The sequence below is a fragment of the Biomphalaria glabrata genome, chromosome 12 (genome assembly GCF_947242115.1).
Source record: "Biomphalaria glabrata chromosome 12, xgBioGlab47.1, whole genome shotgun sequence".
Lineage (NCBI taxonomy): Eukaryota > Metazoa > Mollusca > Gastropoda > Planorbidae > Biomphalaria > Biomphalaria glabrata.
In genome coordinates, this window is record NC_074722.1 from 30,241,452 (window position 1) to 30,256,241 (window position 14,790).

The 14,790-nt window shown below is 35.5% G+C and overlaps 1 protein-coding gene across 10 annotated transcripts in view; it reads right to left on the reverse strand.

Moving 5' to 3' along the window:
- Positions 1-14,790, reverse strand: part of LOC106051534 (RIMS-binding protein 2-like) — a 206,391-nt gene that overhangs the window by 137,147 nt on the left and 54,454 nt on the right. For 9 of the 10 annotated variants that reach the window (XM_056006048.1, XM_056006051.1, XM_056006050.1 and 6 more), the window contains 4 exons: positions 6,618-6,737; positions 5,156-5,296; positions 3,636-3,836; positions 2,815-2,925 (listed from right to left, as the gene is read on the reverse strand). In XM_056006048.1, coding sequence (XP_055862023.1) covers positions 2,815-2,925; positions 3,636-3,836; positions 5,156-5,296; positions 6,618-6,737 — 573 coding nt within the window. Of the gene's footprint in view, positions 1-2,814; positions 2,926-3,635; positions 3,837-5,155; positions 5,297-6,617; positions 6,738-9,468; positions 10,267-14,790 lie in introns of those variants that run through there. The other variant, XM_056006056.1, reaches the window with a different exon arrangement.

Genomic DNA, 14,790 nt, shown 5'->3' on the forward strand with positions numbered 1-14,790 from the left:
AGCCACTGAGTCCACCCAACAATCAAATTAAAGTTCCAAATGTAACCAAAAATTAGAATATTTCGTTTCATACTACTACAGAAGTACGACAAGCAGTTGGCTTTTCCATGGCATTAAAATAAAGGTATAATAGTAGTGGATCAACCAAACTACACGTTACGTTACAGATACTTAAGTTTTCAACATTTACAACTTCTACATCTTTGACGTCCATGGAGAGACATTTGTTTTAGAATCATAGACATTAAGCAGGTTAGTATTTGTTGCCATAGATTTTTAGCATAAAGGAAGGGTCTCGGATTGCAGATGCCATACACAGCAGCAGAAGAAAGAAGGGTGAAAATGCAATGGCGCCTGGTGATTACATATGCCCATACTATGACCGTAGCTGTGTATCAAGGATTGGCCTTTTTAGTCACACAAGAAGTTGCAAAGGAAAGAGAGTCTCTTTCGAGACGTAAAATGTCACAGACAGACAGATTTTAGCATTGTAGCAAGATTAAAAGTCTTCTTTTAATTTATTTAAAAATACCGTTAAACATAAATGTGAAACACTAGAGTGCATAAGTGTCCCCTTTGTAGCATGAAAAACTGTATAGTGCTTTGTAGAAGGAAAAGTTAGGTGGTGACGATTCATAATACATGTACATTGTAGATATTTTAGTTAGGTAATATAGTCTATTGATATATGTATCATTTTCTTCCTCTTTAATATTGGCCTATATTACTATGTGATGTTTCGAGGGGGGGGGGGGGGCGATAAATTGCAAGGCATCGGGCGCCGACTTTGCTCGCTACGCCTTTGTTGCATGATTCAGAGTGGTTTGTAGTAAGTAATTGTTTATGAAGCACTCCCTACAACAATTGATACAATTAATCTTGTTTTTTTTTTTTCCCATTTTGTAATCCTTTATTGGACTGCGCTCTAAATATAAGTGGTAAAAATGTCAAGGTCGATAATCGTAGTATTTCAAGGAAGAATAGTGATGTGGGTTACCTCCGTTTGGCTTGGATATATATGGCTATATGAGATGAAAAATACAGTTTTGGGGTCAACTGGTCTGTGGTGATTCTCACAGAACTCCAGGACCTCTCGGTGTCAACTGGTGAAGATTAGTAAACGATGTACAATTTACGTGTATTCAGAAATCTGAGATCTTAGTACTTTGTGATAAACATTAGAAACCGATCTCGCTGTAACAACTCGCTTAAGCTCCTACTTTTGCGACAATGAATTTATAATTGATGAACTGCGGCAGCTATAAAACAATGAACAATGGAAAAGATCATGAATTATATTCATCCATAACTTTGACTGCTCAACAGTGTTATATGTTAGCTTGTTTGTCTTATGTGTTGTCTTGTGTGTTATTGTAAATTAAAGTATAACCCGAATTTTAAAAAAAATAATTTAAACAAAAAATAAAACACTTTAACAAAAACAAAAAAACATGAAATTAACGCAATTAAAATGGTACAAAAACATTAAATTTTGACCCCTAAACCTTATGCTAAAATTCTGAAACATGTTTTCTCAAAGTGGTGACGGTGAATAGCACATTATAACAACCATATATAATAAATACTTCAGTATACACATCAAAATAAGCGATTATAGTGTAAAACTGATACACGGTTAAAGTGATTTTGGATTGGGGGAGGGGGGCAGCGGGGGAAAGTAGGCAATTTTAAAATGTACAAACGTGTGTGGGTATGGTCAATGGTCAAAGTGAAGAAATGAAGGTTGATGGGAACTGAATAAAAAATGTTTATTTGTACACTGGTCAAAAGGTACAATGAAAATAGGTGTAGTTAAAGAAAAAAACTGAAAAAGTAATATCAGCTTCCAAGTAAAATTAAAACTGTATTCTTCATTGGTGGTCTTCGTACTTCTATATGTTGGGTATCAGATACCAGGAATAGAAGAAAAATGAGTGTCAGAATTCAACACACTGGCTTGCAAAAAGGAGAAACTCCTTAACACTGTGTAGAGAGGAAAGCTAAGCTGGTTGGTCATATTGTAAGACAAGATTGTCTAAAGTCATCCTTCAAGGCACAGTGGAGGGAGCACGACCTACGAAGTGACCCATCCAGGCACTTAAAAAGACAGGTTTCAATATTTTCAGCATGAATATCTGAGTCGCTGGTCGCCCACTTTTACGGTATATGGAATATGGATGTACGCAAACGCGACATGAAGCTCTTTAAAATCGACAATAGAAGCTGGCAAACAGTGGTACTGGATAGATCCATATGTAAAGCAAGCATAAAGGAAGGGTCCCCGATGGCAGATGCCATACACAACAGTAGTAGAAAGAAGGGTAAAAATGCAACGTCGCCTTGTGATTACATATGCCCACCCTGTGACCGCAGCTGTGTATCAAGGATTGACCTCTTTAGTCACACAAGAAGTTGCAAAGGGAAAAGATCATCTCTCAAAACGAAAAATGTCACAGATCTACAAACTATCAACAACCACAACCCTATCTTCGCCAATACAAAAAAAAAGAAGAAACATTTCAAAGGTGTTGCTAATACCATGGATTTTAAATATCTTTTCTAGTTTTTGAGATCTAAGCGTGACGGACGGACAGACAGACCACACAAAACTAACAACGGCAATTCCACTTTCAGTGACCGCTAAAAAAAAGAAAATAATGTACTGTATGGGTCTGGTCTCAACAATGAATGTTTTTTAAAAAAAAGTTAAGTATACAGTAAAATAATATTTGTGAGGAAGTGTCAGCGAAGTGACCAAATGTTCTAAAAAAAACTACCAAGAGGCCACACAAACAAACAAGCACAAAGACCTACCCTGGTGGTTGTCTTGGTATGAGACAACTGCTGCTCCAGCTGTAGCCTCTCTTTGGCAGCTTGTTTGATTATGTTCACCAGCTCATCCTTCTCTTCAAACTGGGCAGCATTCTGGAAGAAGCAGACATATTAATGTATGGGCAGACAAGAATAGACCTAGGTGGACAACTACAGGCCTGTGGTCAAGGTATTTATTTAAATTGTGAAACTTTTTAAACACGGAAAAAGTATTAAATTTAGTTCTGTAGAATGATAGTTAACATCTTGGAAATAACAAGTCATATAATCTATTTTTAAATTACTACTTTATTTTAAATAATATAGTAAAATAATTAATAATTGTCATTGAAAAATGATGAGAAAAAAAATGGCTAGTATAAGAATCGAACCCACAACAATTTGTATTAGTTTATTAGTATTGTTGTATTTAAAAATGGGTTGTAACTGATGACACAGACTCTGATAAAATTATTCACACAACTTCTAACCAAAAAATAAATAACTAGTTTACATAATAAATGTATGTAGTATTTTGCGCCTCATTGGTAATATCATGCACTTTTTCAACTGCTTGTACTTGGGCATAAAAAAACAAAACAAATAAAAAACGTGATGTACAAATTAGAGAAAATATTCATAACAGCAAAGAGGGAAAACTCTAATAAATAGTGGAGACATACAATTTAAATAAACGAAATATTGCATGTATTCATAAACCATCACATAGACAGTAAGCAGCAAACTATATATATTAAAGTTAAAATTCGCATGGTAACTGCAATCTATATTCCATGATAAACAGAATAACCTAAACATCTTACCAAAGGTACCAAAAGATCCCCGTTGCTAAGCTGGTCAGCCAGTTCCTGGCACTTTCTTCGAAGCTCTTCAATCTCTTTGTCTTTAGTCAGCATGCTCTTGGCATGTTCAGCCAAATCTTTAGCCCTCTGTCTAGCAAAGAGCCTCTTCAGGTGTTCAGCTTCAAGATTGTTCTCATCTGCGCTGTTTGTGATGGTCGTTTTCTGACAAGTACAAATACATCAAACTAAATTTCACTTACTTTCTAAGAACATTTGAAGGGAGTAGCACATTTTCTCAATGTGAGAATCACTTCAAAGTGCCAGAATTTAGATACTGGATGTGGGAACCAAAGCGATGTGCCAAATGTATACTTCTGGAAGTGAGAACAACTGTGATGCCTCAAGTTCTAGTGTGTGTGTGTATGTTTGTGTGTTTCTATGCTGACGGTGGAAAGAGGTTAGCGATTGGTTGTGAATGATGCAAGATAAGTAGCATTGTCGTCAGCGGTCTTAGTTAGGGGAGACGACCCCAGAATGTGACATTGAAAAGTTGCGTTATTGTAGTGTGTTAGATTTTATTTAAAAAATGTTATTACAAAAGTCTAGTACATTTTCTTAAATCTCATATCAACTTGATTTTGTCTATATTATAAAACAAGTTCTATTCAGTTTATTTCACAAAGAAGTTACTCAAGTTATTTCAAGTTGTATTAATTAAGATATAATACGCCTACGGCGGTTGAGTTGTCTACCAGCAGTCTGGTGCTACAAGTCAACGACCGTCAATAACATCTAGGTTCTTGAACTATGAGAACTAGTGTAATGCGCCAGAATCTAGAGCAAGATTAAATTAAAATCATTAGAGAACTCAGCTTTCTACACATTGACCTTAAAATCTTCCCACAACACCGCCGAGGTGTATACAAGGATATTATTAACACATATTAAAGAAACCGAAACTGAGATTTTCTATTATATGCCAGTTTTTTTATGAATCAAATGCCATAAATAATTCTATACGTATAAAAAAAATCGATGAACAAAAGTAGTAAAAACAATGCAATCCCGCGCCTTGTAATGCATTGTTTTGTACATAGCCATCTGTCAAACAATATATAGAAATACAGTCATTTGTTGTTGACCTGCTCTGTGAGTACAGTGTAGGTGTTGGCGACACCAGGATATAATAACAAGGTGTTTTGTTATTTTTTAAAGCCTTTGTTGAGAAACCTGGTGAAATAGGAGCCACTGAAGTCGCACTTTTTAACACCAGCCTAACAAGAGAAATTGATTTTGTGGCCGTTTTGTCGAAGAAAATTTGGAGATATGTCAGTGATTTACAAACATGATACAATGCAATTTTAAAATGATTTTTTTAAGCCCTTTTAAAAGAAATTATTAAATAATCTAAAGATGCAAACCATAGAAATTTGATTATCAACACAAAAACTCATGTAAACTACATGAGTTTATGTGTTGATAATCAAACCTCTATTACCATCTAGTAATGAAGACAACAGAGAAGCTTAAGAGGTACTTACTGGTCTGACCTTTGTGTTCTCTTGCTGTAGTAGTTTGGCTTTCTCTTCCAATCTCCTGGCAATGGAGGCCAGCTCAGCATTGCGCTTTTTTAAGGATTTGATTTTCTCTTCTAAAGGTTTCTGATCTTCTTGTTTTCTCTTCTGTAGACAAACAAAATGCACAAGTAGAATAGAGAAGAACCAGACATGAGAGGTCGTTTCATTTAGCAAGGTCTCTTAAAACTCTATTCTAACATAATAAATGTCCAGCTGTCACAGGGGGATTAAACAATAATATTTTTCTTTGCTTTGTATTTTTGCAAAATGATAGTAATCGGTGAGTGCCATTAAGATACAATAAACTGTTGAGTAAACAATTGAGCCAGAACTGTAAGACAACTTAAATGTACAGTTCTTGAAGATGGCTTTAAAAAAAAACAGAGAACATAAACCTTCATTCATTTTAATGCAAGCACACACACACACACCTTCGCAGTAATTTATATCGTCCTCTTTAAAGCAACCGAATAGAGCTTCGTTATACATACACTGCTAACATGCGTCTTTTAATTTCAACTCTTGTCTGTCTTATACAAATCTTGTACACGTTATTTCTCCCACTTGCCATTCGCGGATCTTGAAACTTTATACAATTATTCAATCATTCATTGTCAATGACAACAAATAAATCAATAAAAAAAATTACCAATTAATGAATGAATTGTGTTTTTATAGAAAAGGGGAGCTAACAGTTTAGACAGATAAGGCAGTAATTGTGTGGTTATTTTTCTTACATAAGCTTTTTTTTTTTTAAACTAAGGATTTATTTAGAACAGTGATGCCCAACAAAACTCGACCTGCGGGTCATTTTAATTTCCGACACTGGCGTGGGCGGGGTAGTATAAGGTTGTTTTTTTTAAACTTTGTACTGACATTGGGTCGCGAGCCGGATTTTGCCCGCGGGGCGTACTTTGGGCATCACTGCTTTAGAGCAATGCCTTTCAGACCAAGTAAGCAATATGTATTGCTTTTTTTTTTGGGTCAATAACATAAAAAGTTCCGTGAAAAAAAAAAGGGGGGGGGGATAAATAATTTAAGGATAACCTCAAAATATTTGTCAAAGTCTTCAATACTGGCCGTTTTTTGAACATTGTTTTGAAACATTAAAGGTACGAACCTTGCCCGCTCCATCCCTGCGACAAGTTTGGGGTAGTTTGTATAATTATCTTCAAACTCGAAACGCACAACACAAACAGATCTCAATCAAAAGAGAACTCTCTCACTTCTACGATTGGCCGCTAAGGCATCAGCATAATTGTACCAACATGGTTCAAAAATACATGTTTTTAAAGGCGAGAACAGATTCCCAAGAGGATCACTCGTGGCCAGTGATACAATAATTAGCGATATAAAAGGAGAAGCAAAACAGATCACGTATTCCTAGTAACAACCGTATTCCTATGACTAAAGAGAACCAACTGACCAGTGAATCGTTCTCTGAACGTAACAACGTGACCCTACGTTCCAGACGCTGGATCTGTGTTGTCAAGTCTGTCACTTTCTTCTGTAGAACTTTCTCCTTCTCCCTGTCTTCTTTCCTACTCTGAAATAGACAAAGGAAAAAGCGCATTTAAAAACAAGCATAATATACATATATTTAAAAAAAAAGTACTTTTTTATTTTAAAAAAATATAGAATAACACAAAGGCTTATATAAGGGAAATAACTGCACATTTACAGACATACCACCCAGTACTATAATATTTTTTTCTTCCTTTTCTAACTGCACATTTACAGACATACCACCCAGTACTATAATATTTTTTTCTTCCTTTTCTAAACAAAGATAATTAATTATCAATATTTAATTAAATAATTGTTTAATTTTTTTTACTGCTTCATGTTTTGTTAGGGACAATGAGTAATTGCGCAAAGTTTCAACTTGATCTGAGAAAGTGAAGTGGAAGAAATAGCGTGTGCAATTAGGTGAATGTAGTTTGCTTTAGATTTTATATGGAAATGGGAAGTTTTATCGTCAAAATCATCTGTTTAGGGTTTTAAACTAAAAAATCTCTGGGGAGTTTATTTACAAATTCAAAGCCCCAAAATTTGGTGACTGTAGTTAGCTTTAGAATAATATTGAAGAGAGGGGTTTTTAACCTCAAAACTATCAGTAGGATGATTTTAAACTCAAAACCATCTGGAGGGGTTTTAAACTTAAAGCCCTCTGGAGGAGGGTGGTTTAAACTCGAAAACCCATTGGCTACGATCATAGAATTATGAATGTGTTATTATTTGCTTTTTTTATATATTGAAGAGGTGTTTTTTTGTTTCAAACCCCGCTGGAGGGGGGGGGGGGTAAACTCAAAACCCCCTTTGGCTACGCTCATAGAATTTTGAGTGTGTAATTTGCTTATTTTTTATATTGAAGAGGTGGTTTTTACTTCAAACCCCGCTGGAGGGCGTTTTAAACACAAAACTCCTCTTGGCTATGCTCATAGAATCTTGTGACGAATATATGCTTTAGTCTTATATTGAAGATGGTGTTTTATCGTAAAAAAAATTGGAGGGGGTTTTAAAATCAAAATCTTCATTAGCTATGCTCTTGAAATTTAGGGATTGTCGTTTGCATTATTATTTTTGTTTTTGTTTTATAGAAGAGGAGGATTTTAACCGCAAAACCCACTGGAAGGGAGTTTTAAACACAATTCCCCCTCCCCCCCCCCTGGCTGCACTGGGGCAAGTGATGGTTTAATATTAAAATCTCACATAAAATAAACAAAATTAAAGCAAAAAATCAGTCACAAAGATCCACTCCCACCTTCCCTGGGGGAATTTCATTTGGGATGGGGGGGGGGGGTTTGAACCCCAAACCACACCACTGGCTACGCCCATGCATGGCGATTTAATGTAAAGTCTCTTAAATCCTCCTACAGTCTAGACCAACCATAGCAAAGTAAAAGCTACCTACACGGCTCTACGCAATTAAAGTATAAAAAATTTATAAAGCACTTAAAACACAATAACTAATCATAGATTAGTAAAAATAAATTTCATTACTTCTCTTCCATAGTTCAATAATAAATCAATTTACAATAAGACGGTGCGCAAATGTTTAATTAGACCAATTGATTCATTAAAACGTGTTCTTGTTTGCGACGAAATGCCTTAGTGTACTGCTGTGAGCCTAGTGACGTAAGCTGTGTTTTTCCCTTTTGACGTCATGGAAAATTTTCATTCATAAAACATTCTAGTCAAAATTAATTTTTCGATAATGAAAATTTTTTTAACCGATATAACGGTCGACCTCGAGTTTTCCACATGGGCCAATGAGTTGAGAATTTTTTTCCCATTTATATACATATTGTTGTAACCCCGCTCCCGCGCTACACTAATGGTGCGCATCTGAGCACTACTGAACACGACTAGTAAAAAACATATAGAGACAGGAAGAAGGACTGTTGTGAGCCGGCTAAAAGTCATGGGAGTCTGAACAGTCTGGTGCTGAGTGCTGTCCTGTGTGATACTAGGAAACTGTGTGTGAGATCTGGAGCGACACTGGGAAGTGTGTCGGTGGTCTGTTCTGTGTTCTGGTATGAAGTAGGACTCTTAGAACTTAAGACATATTACTCCCTGTGACTTTATAGCAGACGTCCAAGTCTAACTAGTAACTATTACTATTCGTTGATGCTTATACTAGTTATAATAAATAAATACATCGTTTACTGTTGTCGACCTGTCTTTCGTTGAGTGCCCGCCTTAGAGAGTTACAACAATATACATTGAAATTTTAAAGAAAATCGTTAAAGCCGTTTTCGAAATAAAATGTATATATATATATATACACATACATACAAGAATTGCTCGGTTAAGAGTATAGGATTCAAAAACAAAACGCATAAATTCAAGAAGCAATCAAAATTCATTTCTTAAACATACGCATAAATTCAAGAAGCCATCAAAATTCATTTCTTAAACATTATCTTATTGTATAAAAAGATAAATCGATCTGGGAAGAGATTTATATTGCAATTATTTATATTGTTTTGTTTAGTTTTATTTATTTTTTTTTTTAGAAAGATCTTCGTTCTTCTTTCGGAAACTACAGAAACAATTCTGCTCCAAGTTTAATCGAGAATTCAATTTCCAGTGAATCTAGAACAATGGTAAAACAGACGTGTAGCGTATTTAACGCAGCCACTTGTTGTATTGAAGAATGCTGACTATTGCTAAGGAATGATAGATAAACACAACGTAACAGAGTACAGGACACTCCTGCTGTTGGCTAGCGATGAGCAAGTTAACATGACAAGTCTTATTACTAATCGTATCACCTGTTCACTTGACCAACGGGGCTCCATGTTGCCAGGAAACAAGGGTCACTAATTTCAATGGTGTGGCGCTACTGTCAAAGTGTTACAAAGAGGAGACAGGAGGCCTTAAGCTGGCCAACGTAGTCAGGATAGCGCCTACACATATTTAAGTGACGGCCATAGATCCACCACGATAACGCAAGTTTGCTTAATGGTTAGCTTACTAGATATAGGAGGGCATCATATGGATCTCATAAAGTAGGATAATCACTGCTTACAAGTGATTTGTAGTTGAGTTCTCCTGCTTAAAGTGTACGTTCAGGGCAGGTGTCAAACTGAGTGACTCATCGTCTGACGTAGATATTAATTTTCCAAAGCAGAGGAGCGTATGTTGTAAATATTGATATTGTTGAATCACAAGTATCAACTCAACCAGTGAGGGATTTTATCCTTTTCTCATTCTCGTTCCTCGATACATTATATTGAACTATAACATCCATAGTAGTCAGAATCTTTTGATTAAAAACAAATTAAAAGCTTAAATGAATTTATTCCTCATAAATCATCTCACAGAAATCAGTTCCGAAAACTAATAGGTAACACTCAACCCCTCAGACAGCGTTCAATGAAGATTTACGAATAGTCCAAAGTTACAAGAAAAAAACAAAAGATCGGCTCGCAAAGCGGAAGTTATCGCTAAAGAACACATTCATGAAAAGTCAGTAAGGTGTCCAGAAGTAAGGAGTTACAATTCAGTCGCGGGATAAGTTATTAGACTCATGTTCCCAAACCAGAATACTGGTTGAACTCTCTTACACATCCATAGAGAGACTCTCTGGATGATTACAGCAACAAGGGAATGGGTGTTTAAGGGCCCAAGGTGTGTGAGCATTGTTTTCTTTACCTGAACAAGGTGCACACGTGTTTCAAAATATATAGAGGTGGGGTCAAATCGATAACTACACACACATGCGCGCGCGCGCCCATGCGCACACACACACTCGGGTAGAGTGACAGACATGATAGACATATCTACATTGATAAGCTTCTCGTGAAAGGGGGACGAGATAAACAAAAAGGGGGGGGGGGTACATCAATGATTTGGGGGGGGGGGGGGGATTAACGAAATGATGAGTTTATTAAACAAATGACGGAAAGTCAGAAAACTACTACTTGAAAACTTCAACATTTCAAATTTAAAGGATTGTCTTCGAGTTCGAAGATAGAATGCAGTATTTCGAGTGGCTAAATAGCCCCAGCTGCGACCTACATATTTTGCTTCAACTATCACAAGCATAACGATTGTCCGACGGTGGTCAATTTAGATTTTCCTTTCACTTTCTAAGTCTGTCTTTAGCAGCGGATTTTCTTTTGGTCTCAAATGTGTATCCCGCGGCCTTTGTGAGTGACCTCCAGCTGCCTCATTCTGAAACCGCTTGCAACCAGATGCTCTATTCCAGTGATGCCAAAAATACGGCCCACGGGCCAGATCCGGCCCGCGATGTGGTTTAACCCGGCCCGCCGAAACGTCTGCACAAAGAGTAGAATAGGTTGAAAAATTTATTTTTACCCACGTTAGGTTCCTGACTTTTTCTCTGATGAATTGGTGACATGCCATCTAAAATTTATAGGTTTATGAAATGAGAGAGCCGAAGAAACTACAAGTTGACTTTGAATTTAGAATCATACCTGGAAAATTGAACGGACCTTTAATATTTTTTTTTTTTGGAACATGATAATAAACCAATATATTTGTTTTGTAAATTGTATCTGTTTTAAAAACAACAACATATATACGGCTTTATAAAACAAATATGATGGCGTTCTTGGTTTGAGCCACGAATAAAAAGTTGTTAAACTGCGCCTAGAAATTAGAGGATCTATATGAATATTGACCAAAAAGAGACAAGAAAATGAGTCGTTGGTAACGCTAGTTACAATGTTGCTCACATTTTAAGAGAGAAATGAAGCCAGTTTATATCCTATTAATGTCCTATTAATTAATGCAAGTATTAGATCCACTGGTTTCTAATAAAATTCTTTTAGGTCAATTTCATTTCGTTAAGTACATTTTCGGTCATGTGGCCCGCGACACGAGTGCTGGAAATAAAAATGGCCCACAGGTTGAATTAGGCTGAGCATCACTGGTCTAGATCAATATTGCAATGTTTTAAAATACTAAAACTAATCTAATATTTTTAAATTTAATTGTTGCATTCAGTCTATTGATAAATTGTCTAGGCTTTTTTTTTTCATAAATGTTATCTAAATTACACCTATATTATTCCAAATTTAAATTTTTGATCTAGATCTAGTAGATATAGATCTTTAGATTGCTAAATCAGAAGTTTAGTTTAGGTAGATTTACATCCTCATTCTAGTTAAATGAAAATGCCAGTAGCTCTTTTGGTGACTGTGCTGGGACATTGAGCAGACGTTACCGAAGTACAAGCTCGATACGTGTTCTTTCTTCTTTTTTTTTCAATTACAAATCAATGCTTAAAGATTATCTAAAATCGCTCGTGTGACATATTGTACATCAAATATATCTCTTTATCAATAATAGGGTATTAGATTGTTATTAAGCTAACAGCAATGCCTGGTCGTGCATTATCTGATTATCTCGACTGTCCCGGGTTCATATTCTGCTCGCTGCCATCCGCCGTCGTCCATCGGGAGGTTTGGACAAAGAAGTAGATTATTTTTAACTTTGAAGGAACATTCGAAACATGTGAAACATTTAACAGAAAAAAAAACATTTTTTTACAACGACAAAATGAATCGTTGAAACATTATTACTTTTGACAATCAAAACAAAAATCACGTCTTCAATATTCCTTGCGAATAGACCGCCTCTGAGTTTGTGTGATAACACAAACTCTAATCTTGCTTTCTTTTAATATTGAAGTTTTTTTTATTAAACTAGAAACATGATGGCATTTAATAACTCTAGAGGTATGAAGCAGAGCGACTGAAACATGGGTGCCTCCAATCACCGCAACAATCACTTCTTCCACTTCACTACAGGCAAATATTCTCCCCTTACTTCACTTTTATACTGACATTCTCACTAGTGATAGTAAACTGTTCACTCTTGTCTCTTTGACTCCATACTTTCAATGTTTATGAAATCAGTCGTGTGTCAGAGAAACAATGAGATCGACAGTTTCTTAAAACAGTTATCTTGAAATTTGTCTGCATCTTGAGTTGTTCTCATAAATCCTTGGAGTGCTCATCAATTTGTTTGTTTCTAAATCTCGGCAATCGTGTGGAGCGAAACACTAGATCGAGCTACTTCTACAGTCTCAATGTTCACGCTTTCAAAGTCATTTCTTGGTTTTCTTATCTCATTACAGATCTTCTCCACCAGTGGCGTAGCAATGAATGTGCCATCATTTAGGGGCACGGGGGGCCATGAACTCTTTGGGGGCCCCTGCATTTTGCGTAATATTTAATATTTACTGTATAAAAAACTCTAATTTGGCCCCCCCCCTCCTTTTCAAGTGGGGGACCGGAGGGATTTTCTAATTCTCCCCCTCCTCCCCCACCCTTGCTAGTTAGATTTAAGCATTTTGAACAAACGACGATGCCCATACTTTAAAGAATAAACAAAATAAGCTAATCAAGTTTTTTGTTTTTGAGGTACATAAAGTAACTGAATCGCGTGGTTATTAGACGCTCTTCTCTCTCTTTCGGTTTTTGGAAGCACTCACGCACACATGCAGATGTACAGATTTTGTACATATAATTGTAAATGAAAATACAGTATTCTCCAAACATATTTATAAACTTATGATAGGCATAGTATGTGAAATAGAATCAGGACAGGAGGATAGGATATAGGCAGTGATACCCAACCTAATTCAACCTGCGGGCCATTTTTATTTCCGACACTCGTGTCGCGGGCCACATGAAAAAAAAAGTAGGCCTACAAAAACGATATTAACCTGAAACCCGTAGATCCTGTGCTTCATTAATTAATGGGATATTTGAAATGTATCTTTTTTTTTCCCGCGTCAGAAGATGGCTTCCTTTCTCTACTTAAAATATCAGCAAGATTGGGCTTCATTCCTGTGCTTAGAATACGAGCAACAATGTAGCTAGCTTTACATCCGAGTCATTTTCCTGTCTCTTTTTGGTAAATATTCCCATCAATCCTCCGATTTCTAGGCTTAGTTTAACTATCTTTTATTCGCGGCTCAAACCAAGAATGCCGTCATATTTGTTTCATAATGTCGTTTATATGTTGTTGTTTTTTAAAATAGCCACACTTTATAAAACAAATATGTTGGCTTATTATCATGTTCCACAAAAAAAAGTATAGAACCGTGTCACTTTTCCTGGTAGAAAACGTACATTCTACACTCAGATACCTATTTCATAAACGCACTAATGTTAAATGTCATGGAACTTATCATCAGGAGAAAAATTAAGGGCTCTAAGCCCCTAACGTAAGTAAAGATACATACTTTGGGCATCACTGATCTAAACATTTGGAAATCAAAATCTACACTTTAAGTATAGTAATTGAAATTCTAGATCTTGATCTAGTCTATATCATTCTAAAAAAAATAGACCAAGAAATTCAATATCTAGAATATATAATGATTTTAATTAGAATATAAATCTAGATCTAGTTTTAAAAATTTATATTAAGATATAAATCTAGCTATTCTGTCTTTTTTTAATACGAGTCAGATGACGAGGTTTAATAAACATTAATGCACCGTGTTCTTTGAGCATTTCATTTAAAGAATTCATTCCATATGACGTCAAATAAAAAACTGTTTCTGAAGGAACATTAAAGGTTAAATCAGATTTTTAATAGCTTTAAGTGTTGTTGTTTCTTAAATATAAATCTAAGGGACGGACCGACGAACAGACAAAACGCACAAAAAAATAAGCGTCTTTTATTCTGATGGGGGGCACTAAACAAAAAATAAATAAAATCTGATTATTAAAAAATTTTGAGGGAACTGATTCGATACCAGGTTTTGCCGCAGCCGTCACGAAACTCGCCGCATATATAGTCCATTTTTTAAAATGTGCGTATTATTTACAAACCAAGTACATTCTTAGCCTTTATAAACAACAATAAATGTTTTCTTTTCATTTTAGCAACTAGTTGACCAGAAAAACACAATTTACTTATATTGATATTTGTTGTGAACATTTCTTGTACATTTTATAAATATCTTTGACTAAGTGATACTGAAAAACACAAAAAAAAAATTGTCTTTCTCTGTTAACATATTTCCCTTACATTTATGTATTCTTTTAGAATTGATTTTTGTTATAAAAATCGCTTGCATAATTAATTTTTAAACTAAACGGTTTGCTTTT